The sequence below is a fragment of the Amblyomma americanum genome, chromosome 3 (assembly GCF_052857255.1).
Source record: "Amblyomma americanum isolate KBUSLIRL-KWMA chromosome 3, ASM5285725v1, whole genome shotgun sequence".
Taxonomy (NCBI): domain Eukaryota; kingdom Metazoa; phylum Arthropoda; class Arachnida; order Ixodida; family Ixodidae; genus Amblyomma; species Amblyomma americanum.
The window spans coordinates 82,174,607-82,191,360 of NC_135499.1; the positions used below are offsets into that span (position 1 = coordinate 82,174,607).

The 16,754-nt window shown below is 49.0% G+C and overlaps 1 protein-coding gene across 9 annotated transcripts in view; it reads right to left on the bottom strand.

Annotated features, from left to right (window-relative positions):
• Nipped-A (Transcription-associated protein Nipped-A) overlaps positions 1-16,754 on the bottom strand; it is a 270,630-nt gene that overhangs the window by 107,732 nt on the left and 146,144 nt on the right. For 6 of the 9 annotated variants that reach the window (XM_077657533.1, XM_077657535.1, XM_077657530.1 and 3 more), the window contains exons 41-47: positions 16,066-16,344; positions 14,952-15,095; positions 12,590-12,978; positions 11,096-11,231; positions 8,847-9,038; positions 6,666-6,881; positions 5,346-5,420 (exon numbers count right to left, since the gene is read on the bottom strand). In XM_077657533.1, coding sequence (XP_077513659.1) covers positions 5,346-5,420; positions 6,666-6,881; positions 8,847-9,038; positions 11,096-11,231; positions 12,590-12,978; positions 14,952-15,095; positions 16,066-16,344 — 1,431 coding nt within the window. The remainder of the gene's footprint in view (positions 1-5,345; positions 5,421-6,665; positions 6,882-8,846; positions 9,039-11,095; positions 11,232-12,589; positions 12,979-14,951; positions 15,096-16,065; positions 16,345-16,754) is intronic. The other 3 variants (XM_077657537.1, XM_077657536.1, XM_077657532.1) reach the window with 1 other exon arrangement.

Sequence of the window (16,754 nt, forward strand, 5' to 3'; positions counted from 1 at the left end):
CACGCCGCCTTCATCGGGACGCTTTGCTCCTTCAGCTGCAAGCAACATGTGGCCCCACCAGAAGCAAGCAGGTCTTCAGAGAACATCTCACCGTAGCTGACAGATGCACCGACTTCATCTGGCAACAGGCTTTGCCTCACCTGCGAGCCTTACTACCGAAGAAAACAGGCACGACAGCGAGCGCCATGTACTGTACAGGCGGGGTTTCCCTTCCGCACGATATACGCCGTGTGCTCGAACTGGGACCCAAGTTCACTGTCAGCGCTCGTGTTGTCGTTTCTTTTCTTCGTCCCTGTATTGTGTGCACTGTTTTTCAGTACCGTATACTGCGCATACTTTCATAAATTCAACCGTAGCAAAACCCCAATATCTGGGCAAATCAGCCGATAATCGAGTTAAAAATTTCAGGAAAACAATACAGAGGTCCTATCCGCTTCCTTCTCCGCAGTTTATCACGCGGACCGACCGCATCCCACAAGGCTTCACCTCGTGAGATTTTCCCAAGAGGGCTTTCCCATATATCACTCGTGCTGCGAACAAGATGGCTGACGGCCCGCTTCGAGCAAAAGCAACGTGAAATCGCGTTTTTTTTTTTTAATCCTTCCGTAATGCGTTACATATTTAACACCCACATCCGAAGAATGAGTCCTGTCGCCTTCATAACTCTCCCAGCGTGACTTCCGCCATCCCGTTTTGTAAACTACACTATGCGGGAAAGCCTACTTGCGGAATGCCGCAGGAGCCTCTTGAAGGGGCGCGTCGTGTAGTCACAATAGGGCAAGCGATCCTGTTAATATCTCGCCTACTGCATGGTGCATTGTGACCTGCACACCTCTTTAACGAGCGTAACGGCAGGCATGGCAACAATCTGAAGGCCTCTGTCGCTAGGGCAAAAAAATAAACTTCAAATGTCGGCCCACGCATTCGCCGATAGTTCAATCCGAGCTCCACATGGCTTATTTCTTTTTCCTTTTTAGAAACCGCCTCGCCGCTCCGACGCCAGTGTGTCTTCCCCGGCCCCTGGCTTGCATTTGTGTTGTTCTTCCAGCACTCCAATACGGGTGGCTCATCACGGGCTTACAGGTTTTAGCGCGATGGAGCTGCCTCATAAGGCCGTACTGCATCTTCAGCATTTTCAGCAGCATTTTTTTTTTTCGGGGGGGCGCGGGCAATTTTATTAACACAGGCCTTCAGATGAACCGGGCATTTCTTCCGGTCCCTTGAACTCCGAATGAATGAGGTTTAATAGTCATCATGTTATTTTTTGCTGCCAGTCTTGTCATTTTATGGATTTAGTTTTGCATGACTTCATTATACTAGTTTGGATACTGTTATGCTGTATAATCAAGTAGTATACAGTTCTGTGCCCATCATGTTTTTTTATATGGTACTGAGGCAGTCTAGTTTTGTTTATTTTAGTTGCAAAGACCATACACTATTTTGGAAAAAGTAAGGGCAACAACTTTTGCTTGCTCATCGTTTTCTGAGTTTTGTTCTGAACAGATACCGTATTTACTCGAATCTAGGCCGGCCACGATTCTAAGCCGAGACCCGAAAGTTGAAGGCCACAGAAAAAAAAAAAAAACTTACCTCGATTGTAGGCCGGCCGAAAAAACAACACTGTTTATACCTCATTATCACAATTATTTTTATGACGCGACACGACTGTTCTTACGTCGCCGCGCACGTGAAAGTGCGTGGCGCGAAACGACTGCACCATGTGTCTGCGCATAGGCGACTTGGTGTAGAGAGAGGAACTCGAGTGAGACACAGCGGGAAGCACCGTGCCTGCATGCTCTGCCGAAGCGTGATTGATGGCCCCGAGAGGGACCGTTGAAAAAAAAAAGCTGCCAAAGGAGCTTTGAGAGAAGAGGAGGAGGAGAGGCGGCGTTGGGCGAGGAGACATATGCAACGCCAGCCCGGGATCAGCCCCCGCTCATTCGTCATCTTCATCGCTGACTATAACTATAATCATCATCCCTGACTATAACTAGCGACTATAACTTTCCGCTTGAAGGCGGCACTATAATGGCACCGCCTGTTTGGTGCCATGGTGTTGGTGATAAAAACTACGCACGAAAACTTCACTGCTGCGAATGTGCTCACGCCACCGCACGAGAACAGAACAAGGCCAAAATGGCAGCCAGTGCTCATGTGTGCTTTGATCAGTATCGGCTACGGATAGCAACGGCTACGGATAGCAACGGCTACAGTGCTGTCTTTCGTTGGCGTTTTGTGGGGGCGCCACCTGCGTGCTACATTTATTCGTATTTTACGAATACGAAACCTCGAAACGAAATCCTCGAATCTAAGCCGACATAAGAGTTCTACATCTCGTTTTTTTGAAAAAACTATCGGCCTAGATTCGAATAAATACGGTATTCGATATTGGATTCGATATTCAAAGCCATTTTTTCTTCATATTCGTATTCGATCCGCACTCGAAAATTTCAATATTCGCACACCCCTAAAAGGTAAGAAAAGGAAAACCCTCAGCCCAGCCTGCTGGAGTAGCCCTCAGAAAATGACTCTTCGCCTCCAGCTGCTGGCACCCTCCACAGTCCCTGAATCCCGCCGCGCATTTGCTATCGGAGCATGAATCGCGCGAGCAACACAGTGCAGCAGCAATGGGTGCGTACTGCTCGTCTCATGTGCTCTTTGCTATGCCCTGTTATTTTGTGCTGCATTTGGGCATGAGGTGTTGTAGTGCCACCTAATGTGAAGCTACAAGAACAAAATCTGCAGAGACTGCTGCATTTGCCATGGAGAGGCACCGATCGCGTGCTTCGATTGTAAACGTTCTTCTCACAATGGTTCGCGTTTTATCGTCATGAAACTTTCGAGTTTCGAGTGATCTGGCCATATTTCAAGTAACACAGCAATAGTTAATGGATAGCTGGTGTGGAGAGTTCGTTATATCAAGGTCGACCGCCACAACACCTTCATTACATGGAGCTCGCAAATACACACGCTTTATTGGGAATTGAAAAACTTAGTGATACAGTGAAAGCTCGTTAATTCGAACCTCGATAATTCGAACTACACTACTTGGTCCGGCCAAGCTAGCAATGTGTGTATAAAAAGCCCGTTAATTCAAAAGCGAGTCGATTCCGCTACAGATAATTCGGACTACACGCCGCCGCGTCTGGGCAGCTTGGCACACAGCACGTGGCAAAAAAAAAAAAAAAAAGCCCCTCCGCATAGTTAGAGGCTGCACACGTCCTAAACGGTGAAGGAAGACGGAACCAGATAAAACCGTGGAAGAGTGGGTAAAGCCCAAATGGCGCCATCACCAGCGTGGCGGCCGGCGTCGCTGGAGGGTAGGGGTTGGCAGCTGCCTACCCTCATTTCCGTGCAGCCTCCAAAACTCGCAACTAAATACTCGTTAATTCGAGCGCTGTTAATTCGGAAACACGGATAAGTACTCTCGGCGTGGTCCCAGCCAACGCCCATGAAAGGCTGACTTCGTACGGGCGCTACCAATTAGGTGCGAAAAACTTTTTTTTTTTTCTTTGCGAGTGTCGTCCATCCTTCCACCCATCAGTCGCCAACGGAAGCACGCGGTCAGCCGCGATCATGACGCCGACTTTTAGCATCACCCGGTGGTCAGCCACTAGCCGGAAGTGGCCAATGTGGGCTTTCAGCGCGGACCAATCAGGGAACGACCGCATCTGACTTCCGCCCGCTTCTACAACATGGCCGCGCCTGCAGAAGTGGCCTCTCGCTTCACCACGAACTAGTAGTTACCGTTACTAGTAGTTACATGTTCACAGCAAACAAAAGTCGCACGAAGCTTTCGCTTTGTCTGAAGATGCCCGCAGCACAAAATTTTAGCGATGAAACGCGCCATATTTTCAGAATGCTTCTGGATTTTCAAAGCTGCTAGGCTTAGCCACTACACATCGGATGACGTCAGGAAGCGCGAGAGGTTCAAACAGGTTGACTATTTTGGTTCAGAAAGGGATCACAAAGAATAATTCGTCCTCTTTGTCGTCATTGAATAAATAATAGCTTAATTGTAAATGCACAGCTGTTCTTTTCAGCATTTTACTAAGCATATGGAATCACGCCATTTCTAAATCCTGGTGGCAGCGGTCTGGTGGCAGCTGCCCGTTTTCCGCTGCTTGTGGTGCTGCACGGCGGCGGTGCGGCGGCGTTCCGCCGCGGCGCTCAAAATTCGCCGCGAAAGTTTGCTCCGTGTGGGTTGCCCTTAAGGCGAATGTACTGAAAACGAGGCTTGGACAACTGGACAAGTGCTGGCACTCTGCAAAGTTCACTTCTCCCCCTTGCTAGAGCTAAGGTCGAAACATAAACACACCGTTAACAACTGACGCTTTTTTTTTTTTTTCAAATTCTTAAGCAAATCGGGGTGGGTGGGTTCATTATAAGAGTGGGTTCGTTACGCGAGTAAATACGGTACATATACCGTAATGCAAATGGTTGTCAGTTTTTTCGGGGCCATTCAATAATTCGAACATCGGATAATTCAAACTTTTTTCCCAGTCCTGTGAAGTTCGAATCAAAGAGCTTTCACTGTACTGAGGAATTCACTACATAGACGTTTGTTACAGGTTTAACTGTAGTCGCAGTACTCCACTGTGTCGGGAAAGTTAGGCCAAAATGGCAACTTTGTGCTAACAGTGCCATGTGCTTGGGGCTTGCTGCCCCTTCAAGCTGATCATGCCACCCTGCTGTCACAGCCTTGCAAAGCCCAATAAGAATGATCAGTGCTGTTTTTTTCTGTGCATCCCTCTGGCCTTAAGGGGGGACGCGTGTCTTTGGGACCAAAAAATCGACTTTTCAATTTTGTGATAATTGGATATGTCTCATCATTTTCCATCTTAATTTCAAGTTTCATGGCTGAATACCGCGTAGTTTACGAGAAATCGACACCCAAAGATGCAATTTTGACAAGAGGGCTTGCGAAAATCTGTCAGAAAATGCCCGTTTTGCGTCGCGTGTCGCTTCAGATGTAGCTGGCGCAGCTAGGCGACTTCGGTATCGCTTGAAAGAGCGACGCCTCAGCTTTCTGTCCCGCCAGTACGAAAGGCCTACTGCGAATGGTCGCTGAGAAAAAGACAGAAAACAGAATACAAAATGCGGCAATGCTATTGGCTATTGGACATCACGTGGCGAAATTCAAACGCCTCATTGGCCAGCGCCATCTTATTTAACGCTCTGCGCCTTGTCCTGCAACGCCATTTTGAAAAAGACCACCTTGGCGTGAAACCGTATCGGAAGTCACAGCGCGAAAAAGTTTGGGAAAAAACGTAAAAAAGGTCGCAGAAAGCAAGCGGAAGACACAAGTTCGTCGGCAGTGATGTCAACCAGCAGCAGCGGAGTACCTGAGCGTGGACCGGCGGGTGACGCGACCTTGCCAGTCGTTGCGGCGTTCGTTCCGAGCGCGGTGCACATCGCGGCTGCAGCAGATGATGGAGAGCCGGAGGAAGGTTTTACTTCACAAGCAGTGATCGGAAGACGGAATAACGAGGCACAGAAGTGCAATTCAGTGGTCGTTATAAGCGCTTCTTTACCAGCTTCAGCGTCCGCCTTCGACACGAAGCAAATCGTGGGCTCGGGCAAGATTGGCAGCTGCGGGTCAGAGTAGACACATTTCCGCCCAGCGCTGATCACGAGGAATTGCGAAGCACGCCAATGATAAAATCGCCAGTTTGGCAGCAATTTCTGCAACCTAGCGCAAGATGTGGACGCTAGTGAACGAGCATGTAGCTGCCAACCCGCCATTGCCTGCGGAGCTACCGATGTGGTCGTAGATTTGGTGGCGATCGACAGACTGCTTTCCAATACAGTGTGCACCCTAGACCTCATTTTTCCAGCTTGCTAAGCGGCGGCAACGGCAAAAATTTGATTCAGACTATTCACTATGAGCTTTCTAAGCTGTTTGTTTTGGAAAATTAAGCACTGTAATGTGCTTACACAGCTTCAAAATGTTTGATTTCGTTTTTTGCGTTTTTCTCTGTTTCATTTTCTGCACCACCCTACACACTGCTGGCAAGCTTTTCCTGGCTTTGGTTGGCGCGTTTTTCGCCATTCTTGTTTTGATTTGAAAGCTGAATGATTGGAGCTTGCAATAAAAGCATTAACAGCACTCTTAACAAAATGTGAAAATATTACCCAGCATAAAGAAAAATGTCCTTTTTCCTTGCCACTTTTATTTGAACTTCAAAACATTGTAACTTTGGTTGCAGAAGGGCTAGAACACCGATTAGTACCCTTATTGCAAGCATTAATAATAGTAGAATCCACTGGGTAAAAATTATTTGAATCTGAGTGGCCAATTTTTTCAAAAAGTTGTCAGAATAATTGTACAGAGATGCTTGAATTAATAACAAACGACATAATATACACAAAAATGGACACCATATTTGAAATCAGCACACTAAAATACATAATAGCTGAAGTTTTCATTATGCTAACTCCAATATTAAACATTTTTCTCTAAGACCCTCTTCCCCCCTTAAGAGGGGGCAAAAAGACAGTGTGATAAAGAACACCAGAGATGTTCTATATACCCATAAATAAGAACAGCCTCAAGAACCAGCTTCCCACTTCCAGGACAAAATGCGGTAAGATCAGAGTAAACCTGACAAGTGAAGGCACTGTTGGGCCAGTGCCGCTCAAGTGAGGGACGAGATGCTGCCCACCTGGTAGTGGTGCTGGCGCCAGGTGAAGATGTCGCTCCAGTGGGAAAGGTCATCGCTCAGAACGGGCAGGCGGTTGCGCCATGTCTTGACAATGGCGCGCATGTCGTACAGGCTGGGTGGTGCAGGGCGCCCCACAGCTGCTGCAACAGCAGCTGCTGGCTGCAGCCCCTGGTGGATCTGGGCAGCTTCCTGCAGCTCCATGATCTGCTGGGCCGCCTGTGAGGGTGGCAGAAACATCTTTCCTGTGAGACTTCCACCCAGAGGCACATCCATTGCGCTACACAGCCGGTCATATTGAAAGTAGTGTTAATGGAATTCACGACCACTATTTAACAGCTACCGTATACAGTAAAATCTCGTTAATTCGAATTTCCATTAATTCGGAAATTCGGATCACTCGAACTAGGAGCGATGTCTCGGGTAACACCCATGTAAGTCCTTGCCATCAGAAGCTCGTTATTTCGAAAATGTTCTGACCGCCACTGAGAACGGTTGCTTCCTTCGGATTCATGCGTTCTACAATCCAGCACAGGTGGTCTCTGATCCCTTTTTGAATATTGGCAGGGGGCCTAAGATCCTCCTTGACCTCCCCGACTGAGCACTGGTCATAGCACGCTCTGTTTGTCGGCATCGGCTCAGCTAAGTGGCGGTTCTTTGCGACCATCTGCGAGTCTTCATTGCTCGGTCGGCCGCACTTCTTTGTAGGTGCTTCTCCATCAGATATTTTCATGAAAAACGCTTCTGCGCTGGAGTCGTCCAACGTTCTCTCTGTACAAGCATAGTTTCCAACGGCCGCAAGCAGTAAGCCCATTTTGTACCATACATCCACAAAAAAAAAATAAAATGGCACGTTGCGAGGAGAACGCCACTATGACATTTGCAGCATTAGGGCGCCATGGCCACATTTGTGGACGCACCACTCAGAAGATCCACCGCAGCACCTTTTCTTCGTCTATGACAATGAAAATTGGTGTGCCGTTTCTACGTAAACCTGTCGACAGATTCCAAGCCCTAAATTGCATCATTCACGATCATTTGTAAAGATAGAATGCAAAGAGAAAAGCTATTTACTCATCCCGCCAAAAAACGACATGATGCACATATTTTTTTTACAAATGCATTTCGCTGTAGCTGCAAGAGATGGTGCCATAAGCTAGGCAGGAAGGGTCAAAACGGTAAGAGCGCGATATCCAAAGGTGGAAATTCGTCTTGTGCACGAAAATATGAGGAGGCTTAGGTAGCGTCCACATATGTGGACCCAGCGCCTCAAGGGGATAGGACAGTTTCGCGCAGTCCCTTGAAAGTCGTATAATGTAAGTTCTACTGTACGTATACAATAACCGAACTGCAACTACAAAGGGGTAACAACATAAATAAGATTATGTTTTCGACCCAAAATTTAAAAATTTGCTTTCAGTATTGCTTGCACATAAACAACATGCTTTCCACTGCAAAACTCACTACAGTTCTAGTTGCTCTAATCAGGCTAACCAAGCAAAAAGAAGCCAAACACTTGTTTCCAAAAATATTTGTTTTCAATTGCTAATAACTGAAGCCACAATTAAGAAAACTAGGTGAAATCACAATGAGGAAAGGTGAGGTATTTTCAAGCCCCAATTCTAAATGTTTTCATAGAGGTATGCAACTGTGGCCTTTCCCACTTCAACCAAGATGTCCGACGACCCGCTTCGAACAGTCACAACACAAAAGCGCATGTTTTTATTTGTCTGATCCTTTTGTAATATACCACATATACTTGATGCCCACACCTGTCACCCATGGCACTAGTCCTGTCACCTTCGCAACTCTTCTAGCATGAGCTCTGCCGCCGAGTTTTGGTCAGCTATGATATGCGAGCAAGTCTGCTTGCTGAATTTCACACGGGGCTCCCGAGGGGGGCTGAACTGAGGTCTGAGCAGAGCCAAGTCGAACACTGCCAGCACATGCGTCACAACCAATTTTGTACCAACCACTGAAGCACACTGGCAACACGTACCAAGCAACTACACTTGGCACAGCATACACCTTGGCCTGTAACTTCCCACAACCAACACAAGCTGTCACGTTAGCAAACTGTGACTGGCAAAACAGAAATATATTTTTCCAAATTTTTCCGAGTCAACTTCCACAGTGCCAGCCTTCATCGCTATCGCTACTGTAACATGCCCCGCCCGCGCCCACCTGGAGCAGAGGCACATGCACATGCGAGACGATGTGGGGGAGGCGGCGCCACTCGCGGATGCACTGTCCTGTGATGACCTCGACAACACGCTCCACCAGTGAAAGGTGCTGCTCGTCCGGGTGGCAGATGGCAATGTAGCCCCGGTACAGGTTCACCCGCCACGCCTGTTCCTTGGGGCAACTCAGCTCCACCTGGGGATTAACAATGCAAACAGGGATGCCATTAGTACCACCACTGCTAAGGCAGGTCCACCAACAAAAGACCTGGACAACACGCACACTTGATACACTACAAAGGAACATCCCAACAACTTTCTAAGAGATTTTCCGCAACAAAGCCCTAAATTTTTATGTGGACCCCGCTGATTTTCATTCCAGTTAAGGTCACCATGAATGTTAAAAATTACAGTAAGAGCAGACAAACTAAAATAGCCACAGTTTCCTCCTCGTCAGAATGCGCAACACCTCTAGATTGCTAATATGAACAAAAAAGGCTCGCCGCAACTCAGGAGTCTACAGCTGAAACCCTTAGCGGCACCCCCACTCCGCATGGCAGCGGTGCCGGGGAGTGTCGGTAGCCGACGGAAGAGCTGACGCCGCTCACACATAGCTTCTCTTAGGCGCATTTTACTACCGCCGGCCACATTTCACAAGTTTTTAATGTAGTGCTTCGTCAGTCATCATCTGTGCTCCAGGTCCGGCAAGCGACTGGCGCTCGTTCACGGCTACATTCAAGATGGCTGCATTTTTTACGCCGAAGAAACGAACAGCCGCGCACCGGGGCGCAAGTTCGATGTTCGCAACGGGTGATGCAGGCGTGGCAGCTGCAGCGAGGAAAATTTTCAGCTGTTCCACACGATGTAGTGATGTGGCTGTTTGCGAAGTGCTGGATTTCGCTGGGCGACGACGTTAGAACGACGAGCTGTGGGACAGCAGCAGCGATCACGACGGCAGCGCTGGTGAGGACGATGGCGCAAGTGTGGACGAGTAGTCCAGTGACTAATACATTTTCGTTTTAGAATGTGCCCTCAGGCATGCCCGCGCACGGCAGCCGATAACGGCTGGCGATAAGCAGCGGCCACTGGATAATGCTGTCGCGTTCAACTATTCAAGGCCAAGCTTAAAGAACCTTGGAAGTTTTTTTATTTTTTCCAAGTAGCTGATGGCTTGTAACGACGACCTGATAGGCCAAGAGCGCAGTGTCTGTGCCCACAGTTGCAGTGCTAGTTCCTGCAATATTTCACTTCGTTTCCTGCCGCCAGATGCAATATGCGTATTTACACGATGTAAGACGACTCTAATGTAAGTCGACCCCCCCTTGACATTTCTGGAAAAAAAAAATAATTGGAGGTCGTTTACACTTGGCCTTTAAAAATAGAACACGATAGCAATATCCTGCGGCCTCCGCTTATCACCAGCCGCTACCGGCTGCCACACACGGGAGCGCCCGTGGGCACATTCCAAAACGAAAATGTATTCGACATTGGACTGCTCGTCCACACTTGCGCCATCATCCTTACTAGCGCTGCCGTCATGACTGCTGCTGCGATCCCACAGCTCGTCGTTGTAACATCGTCGTGGAGCGAAATCCCGCACTTCACAAACAGGCACATCACGACATGTGAACAGCTCAAAATTTTGCCTCACTGCAGCTGCCATGCCTGTACCACTTGTAGCGAACGTCGACCTTGCGGCCCGGTGCGCAGTTAGTTTCTTCGGCGTGACGAATGACAGCCATCTTGAATGTAGCCGTGAACGAGCGCTGGTCGCTTACTGGACCCGGAACACAAATGACGAAGCACTACATTAAAAACTTGTGAAACGCAGCCGGCAGCAGTCGAATGCGTCAGAGCCAAAGATGGGCATAACTCTGTCATGACGAAGTCGATGCAGATGGAGTGTTGCACCACAAGGACCCCGCTAGAGATGAGGAAACTTTTTCATGTGCTTTGTCCGATGCCTTACAGAGTGGGTTATGCGCAGCAGTTTAAGTCTGATGCAATGAATAAGTACAGAACTGTTCCACACCATTAAAAAACAGTACACTCGCTGCTAAGTCGTCAGCAGGGTTCACTACATTCTTCTGTAGGAAAACACGATCCCATTGAAGATGGGACAGCAGTGGCCTTGGGAAACACTCTCGCTTGTTCTTGGTTCACGCATAGAGCGGTGCAAGGTGGGGTGAGCCCCTCAATGACAATAGTGGTAGAGCTCCTAACCCATGGAAAGAAGGAAACGGGGTCTCTCACCTGTGAGAGGGCCTCCTTCATGAGAGGCCAGTCAGGCACACGCCAAGCACTCTCCAGCACCAGGTGTGGGTTGGCAGCACTCTTGGATTTGCCATACTCCAGCACCAGCTCCCACTGGTTCAGCTCCTTGCAGCACCTGGAAAGGGCGGGGCTCATGATGAGAGACCTTTCTGCCTCGCTTCAAGACCCTCAGCTCACAATCAATCTTGCCTCCTCCCTGAATGAGCGTGAAGAGCTCTCAGGGAGGTGTTTTGCGACTACAGTAGCTAGTTCTGCTCAAATGTTTGTATTTGTGGTTCCTGTGTGCCAGACTTCCGTGTTGAGGCTTGCGCATGATCTTCAACCATCAGCCTCCCCACTGTCTTCCCAATATAATTTGGAGAGTACACAACAGTATGCAAAAGGGGCCACTGTGCATTGGCCACAGCTGCCGCCTTCCTTGCCAGCTCACAACAAGAGTGAAAGCACGCTCGTACTGGCGAGTCGTGGTATTGTGGTTGACCTGTTACAGTCACTCGCAACTTATCTGCCGCCTGTTAAGCACAACAAGCTGATCAAAACAGGTCATGTGAAGTCCATGACTAACTGGCGTAAGCACACCTTAAGCAAAAATGAAAAAAATTGCAAAGGCATGAGGGGCCTAGCAAAAGCGAATGGCCAGGAAACATTACATAAAAATATCCTGCCAAAAAAAAAAACAGCACGCATTCACACCCAGTGGCATAGAATGCACACCCCCTAGTACACCTTTAATAGTGAAATGAAACCAGATGGTGATAATGACTTTTATGGCGCAAGGGCATCTGTGGTCATAGGACGCTATGGCACAAGGTGTGTTTCGTCTACTCAAGATGGGACCTGAGACCCATTTCCCAAGCATTACACCCCAAAGGAGCCCAAACCAGGGGAAAGCTTGTGGCCAATGTATCACTGGCGAGCCCCATGTGGCACTGGGGATCGAGGAGAGGGGGAGAGAGGAAGGTTTGTGGAGGTTTAACGTCCCAAAGCGACTCAGGCTATGAGAGACGCCGTAGTGAAGGGCTCCGGAAATATCGACCACCTGGCTTTAACACGCACTGACATCACACAGTACATGGGTCTCAAGAATTTCGCCTCCATTGAAATTCAACTGCCGCGGCCTGGATCGAAACAGCGTCTTTCGGGTCAGCAGCCGAGCGCCATAACCACTGAGCCACCGCGGCAGCTGAAAAAGAGAGGAGCAGGAAAGGCAGGAAGGTTAACCAGAAGGTGTTCGGGTTGGCTACTCTGCACTGGGTGCACCATGCAACTCCTGCATGCGAGGTGGATGCTGAAACCACTAGGGTACTGTTGCGGTCAAAATGAAAGCAGGGAGCAGAACCGGGCAGCTGTTAAAGTGCCTGTATGAGCTTTCAACAGCAAACTGAATATCTCAACGTGAAAAATTCCACCCTAAACGGTGCAGCAAGTGCATGTCTTTTAGACCATCCTCCCCGACAGAGCGGAGCCCCCCACCTGAGCCAGTGCTCCTCCCAGAGGCGGCACTCGCTCTGCAACAGAGTCGAGGCCGACTCATGCCGGGGCACGCGGGCCATGGCAGCCTCCAGAGCAGCCTGTGCCTGCTCAAAGCATCCCTGCTGTTCCAAGGCCAGGGCCAGCGGTGTCTCTGGGTGGCGCGCCCGCCGCTGCCACAGGCCGCCCAGCAGGTCCTCCTCGCGCAGCAGTGAGTACAGCTCGGCCAGGGCATCCTCGGCTGCACCGGCCTCCTCTGGGACGCCGCCCCGCACACTGGCACCCACACCCGAAGAGGCGCAGGCGCCTGCACCACCTCCACGCCCGGCCAGGGCTGCCTGCTCCAGCAGCAGGCAGGCACGATGCCACAGGTTGTGCGAGCGACCCAGGTACTGCACAGCACCAGGGAGAGAGAGCCAGCAGGTTGACAAGTGGACTCGGGCACCTTCACACCACATGACAACACTGCACAACGGGCGCTTCAGCCTTTGCCAAGTCAGCGAATATTTATTGAGCACGAAAACAACACCCACAAGAATATAGGTTTCAAATTGGCGGGATTTATTTTTCATTCTTTTCATATGCAATCAGTGAAAGGAATCTATTGGCCCAATACCTAGTCAACTCTGTGCTTGCCAAAACCTTCTTAGCACATCTTCCTAAGCTTGCTTATTGAAGTTGACTGAATACATTGATATCACTACACCACCGAAGTGGACATCCTACATTCAATGCAATTTCTGTGAGCCTGCCAGTGTGCATTCGCGTGCCTATAAAATCCAACCATTCTACAGCCTCCGTTTGAGGAAAACATGTTTATTGTCCACCTTGTTGCCTATGCTTTCGGTGGTGGAAAGGAAAGGAATACGGGATAAAGGAGAAGGGATGAACGAAAGGGTGAAAGGTTGCCTGTAAAAAACACAAACACATTGGAGAAAACGCTTTCCTCCAGTGTTACTATAATGGGCCTCCTAGGCAAGAAACTCTTCCCTGAAATGGAAGACACCACCGGCCCCAGAGAGTTTCATGTGGGCCCCAGGACAGCTTGTCCAGTTCCTACATGAGGTGGCATTTCCCACTAAGCTTTTTTAACAGATTCCTGGAAAGCAGGTCGGGACATAGCGCATGAGTTGTCGAAATGTGATCCCCGCCGCCCAATCAACGACAAATACGTGCCCAATACAGTAAAAGCTCGTTAATTCGAACTCGAAGGGGACCGGAAAATTGTTCGAATTAAGAGAAGTTCAAATTATCGAATGGGCGCTAGAATGCGCGGTTATCGCACCCCGCCATGCGGGCAGAACCCGAAGCAGTCACATCTAGACTCGTTATCGCGAGCAAGGCGCTACTACACATTTGTGGCGGGCATATTCTGAGAATTAAATTCATCCGGTTCTAGTGGCAAATGAAACAAATTGATTAGCCAGTTATGTGCCAGAAACAAGTACTGGAACGCATTCGCATGAGCAGCGAGCTTTAGTGCTGGAATAAATGACGCTATTTATGCTCCAAAACATGTTTATGGGGAATGGTTGTCAAAATTAAAAGTAATTGGCACAGAGCATTTGCTTGCATTTCTTCTGCCGAGACTCCATCAGCATCTCCTGCAGCTTGCCTAAAGCTCCTGCACAATGTCAGAGTGCTGACTGACAGAGAAGTGGCGTGCTGCAACATCGAGCACCGACGCTACTTCATGCGCACTTGGCGGTGGCATAGTCTCGTCGCCGCCGTAGGACTCATCACTGTCGGTTGTTCTCACCGCACATGAGCCCTGCGACGTCTGCTGGGAGCATGCAGCCTCAATTATATCGGCATCACTCAAGGACTCCAACATCACCACCCTGCTGTCCACGTAGCTCGCGCTCGTGGCGTCAACAAAAGTCGTCATTGCCCGAACCGCCATACTAATTTGTTTACATCACATGATCGCGACCCAGCGACCACAACACAACGAAAACCTGGAACGGCTTGCGCCGAAGCATCAGCGGCGTGGGCGAGTGCTCCAGCAGCGAAAACATGCTACGGCACGCACCGGAACGCAAGCTCGGTGAGCCTCATGCACTCGAGTTTTTTTCTTTTCTATTGTTTTACATCTCTGGTAAATTTGGAGCATGCTTTACTCACTATGGGTCAACTTCTATCTACGAGGAGCGGTGTCAGCCAGTGGCTCCTAGTTCGAATTTACCGTAGTGGATGCCGACTTCTTCAAATTATTGGGAGTTTTCCCCCATTGAAATACACAGGGCAGTGCCGGGACCTGGGCATCAGTTCGAATTAACGAGCTTTTACTGTATAGTTGTATATAAAAAAGAAAATTCCCGCTACCAACAGGGTCCCCCAACCAAGTGAATGGTACAGGAGCCACCTTGATGAGTGGAGGCTTGATTGGCACCGGCGGGTTGCACTGAGCCAGGGCCTCCACGAAGATGCCAATGGCGTTGGGGTGGCAGTCCTTCTGCACTACGTGGCTGCCGCTGCACAGGAAGGGCACCAGCTCCCCAGCCAGAGCCTGCACACAGACAAACACATGCCAAAGTAGCTCATAAAAAGCGGAAGAGGAATGCGCACACCTGCACAACCGCCTACACCCATGGGCACAAAGCACAAGCTGGAAACTGTTCACCATAAAATGTAAACCAGTGCACACACAACGACAAAGGCAGCACAGAGGAAAACAGAGTGCTGTGTCTGTTGTCTTCTGCCTTTGTCCTGCTTTGGGTGCTAGCTTAACGTTTATGAACATGTTACAAGAGCCATTCAGATGCACCAGCAGTAGAATCCCTCAGTGGTGAAGTCGCTCGGACCAGCAAAAATCTTTATTATACAGTAGCTAACCAATTCTTCAGACTGAACTCATTCAGACTTGGTTAACCGAGGCACACCGTCATGCTCCTTATAGGAACATGTACATATTAGCAACCAATAGTATTTTAGACTCAATGGAGTCAAAAATTCAGATTTTTCAAACCAAAATGGATGGAGCAAAGCTCTGTGAAGTAAGTGCAGAAGTTTGTTTATTTAGTGCAAAAGCACTTCTACCCTTCTGGACAGCAAAGTGATTTTTGCAAAGTTCAATTTTTCAGACTGTTCAACTACTCGAACCATTTTCCAGGTCTCCCTGAGATGGTCTTAAAGAAAAATTTTTCAGTATCAAAGTCACAACTCTGAAATTTTCAGCAGCCACGAACTTTATTAATAAATACTTTATTTTTAAAACACCAGCTTCCACCCTGAAAGAAAGTCTGCAGGCACCAAATGTTCATGTGTACCAACAACTTTGCAGCTGAAAACTGTTCAAAAAAATCGGATTGGTGATATTTTCGTTTTCATTATGCTGAGGGCTTTCTGCAGCTATCCATGCATATTGATTTAAAAACAGCGCCTGATTCGCGTGTTATAGCATTCCAAAGACGTGACTTCGCACAACGTGGCCCTTTAAATTGAGGTCAAATCGCTCCGAAGATTCGGGTGCCACTCACGCTCTGCTGCCGGTCGTTGAGCACCTTCCAGAGGCGAGGCATCAGCTGCAGCCAGAGGTGCTGTGCCAGCGGAGTGTCCAGGTGGCACAGCTGCACCGTGGCCGACAGGAAGGCGCCCAGGCGCAGCTCCCGCACACCCTCCAGGAAGCGGCCCTGGCGCTGCACCAGCTGCTGCAGATTCTGGCGTGCCCGGCCGGCTCCGTTTGAGGTGCCCGCACCCTCCAGCAGGGAGCGCTCCTCACCCACGGTCGCTGACGGGAGCTCTATGTCGATCTCTTCCTGGATGGTGCAGACGAGCAGCAGCACACAAACTCCTGAACCCCATTCCAATGAAGCGTAGGCAAGCAGCAATAATAGCAGGCTCTGCGTTGCCTCTCAAACAAGGAAACTACTTTTAAGTGGCAAAGCCATTCTCCAGCACGGTGACATCTTAGTGAATTTTCAGGACATGCTTTAGAAGATGAAAGTAGCTTACGAAAAATAAGAATGCATAATGCCCAACATCACTTTTAAAGGAGTATAGACACCTAATTTCGGTGGCATGTTTTTTTTCCCTAGAATGATGTGGAAGACACTACACCAGAATCTCGGTGATATGAACCCAGCTGACATGAATTTCGATGTGATACGAGTTCGTAAAATTCCCTGGCCGAAATGCATTGTGTACAATGGGCCAAAATTCGGATACT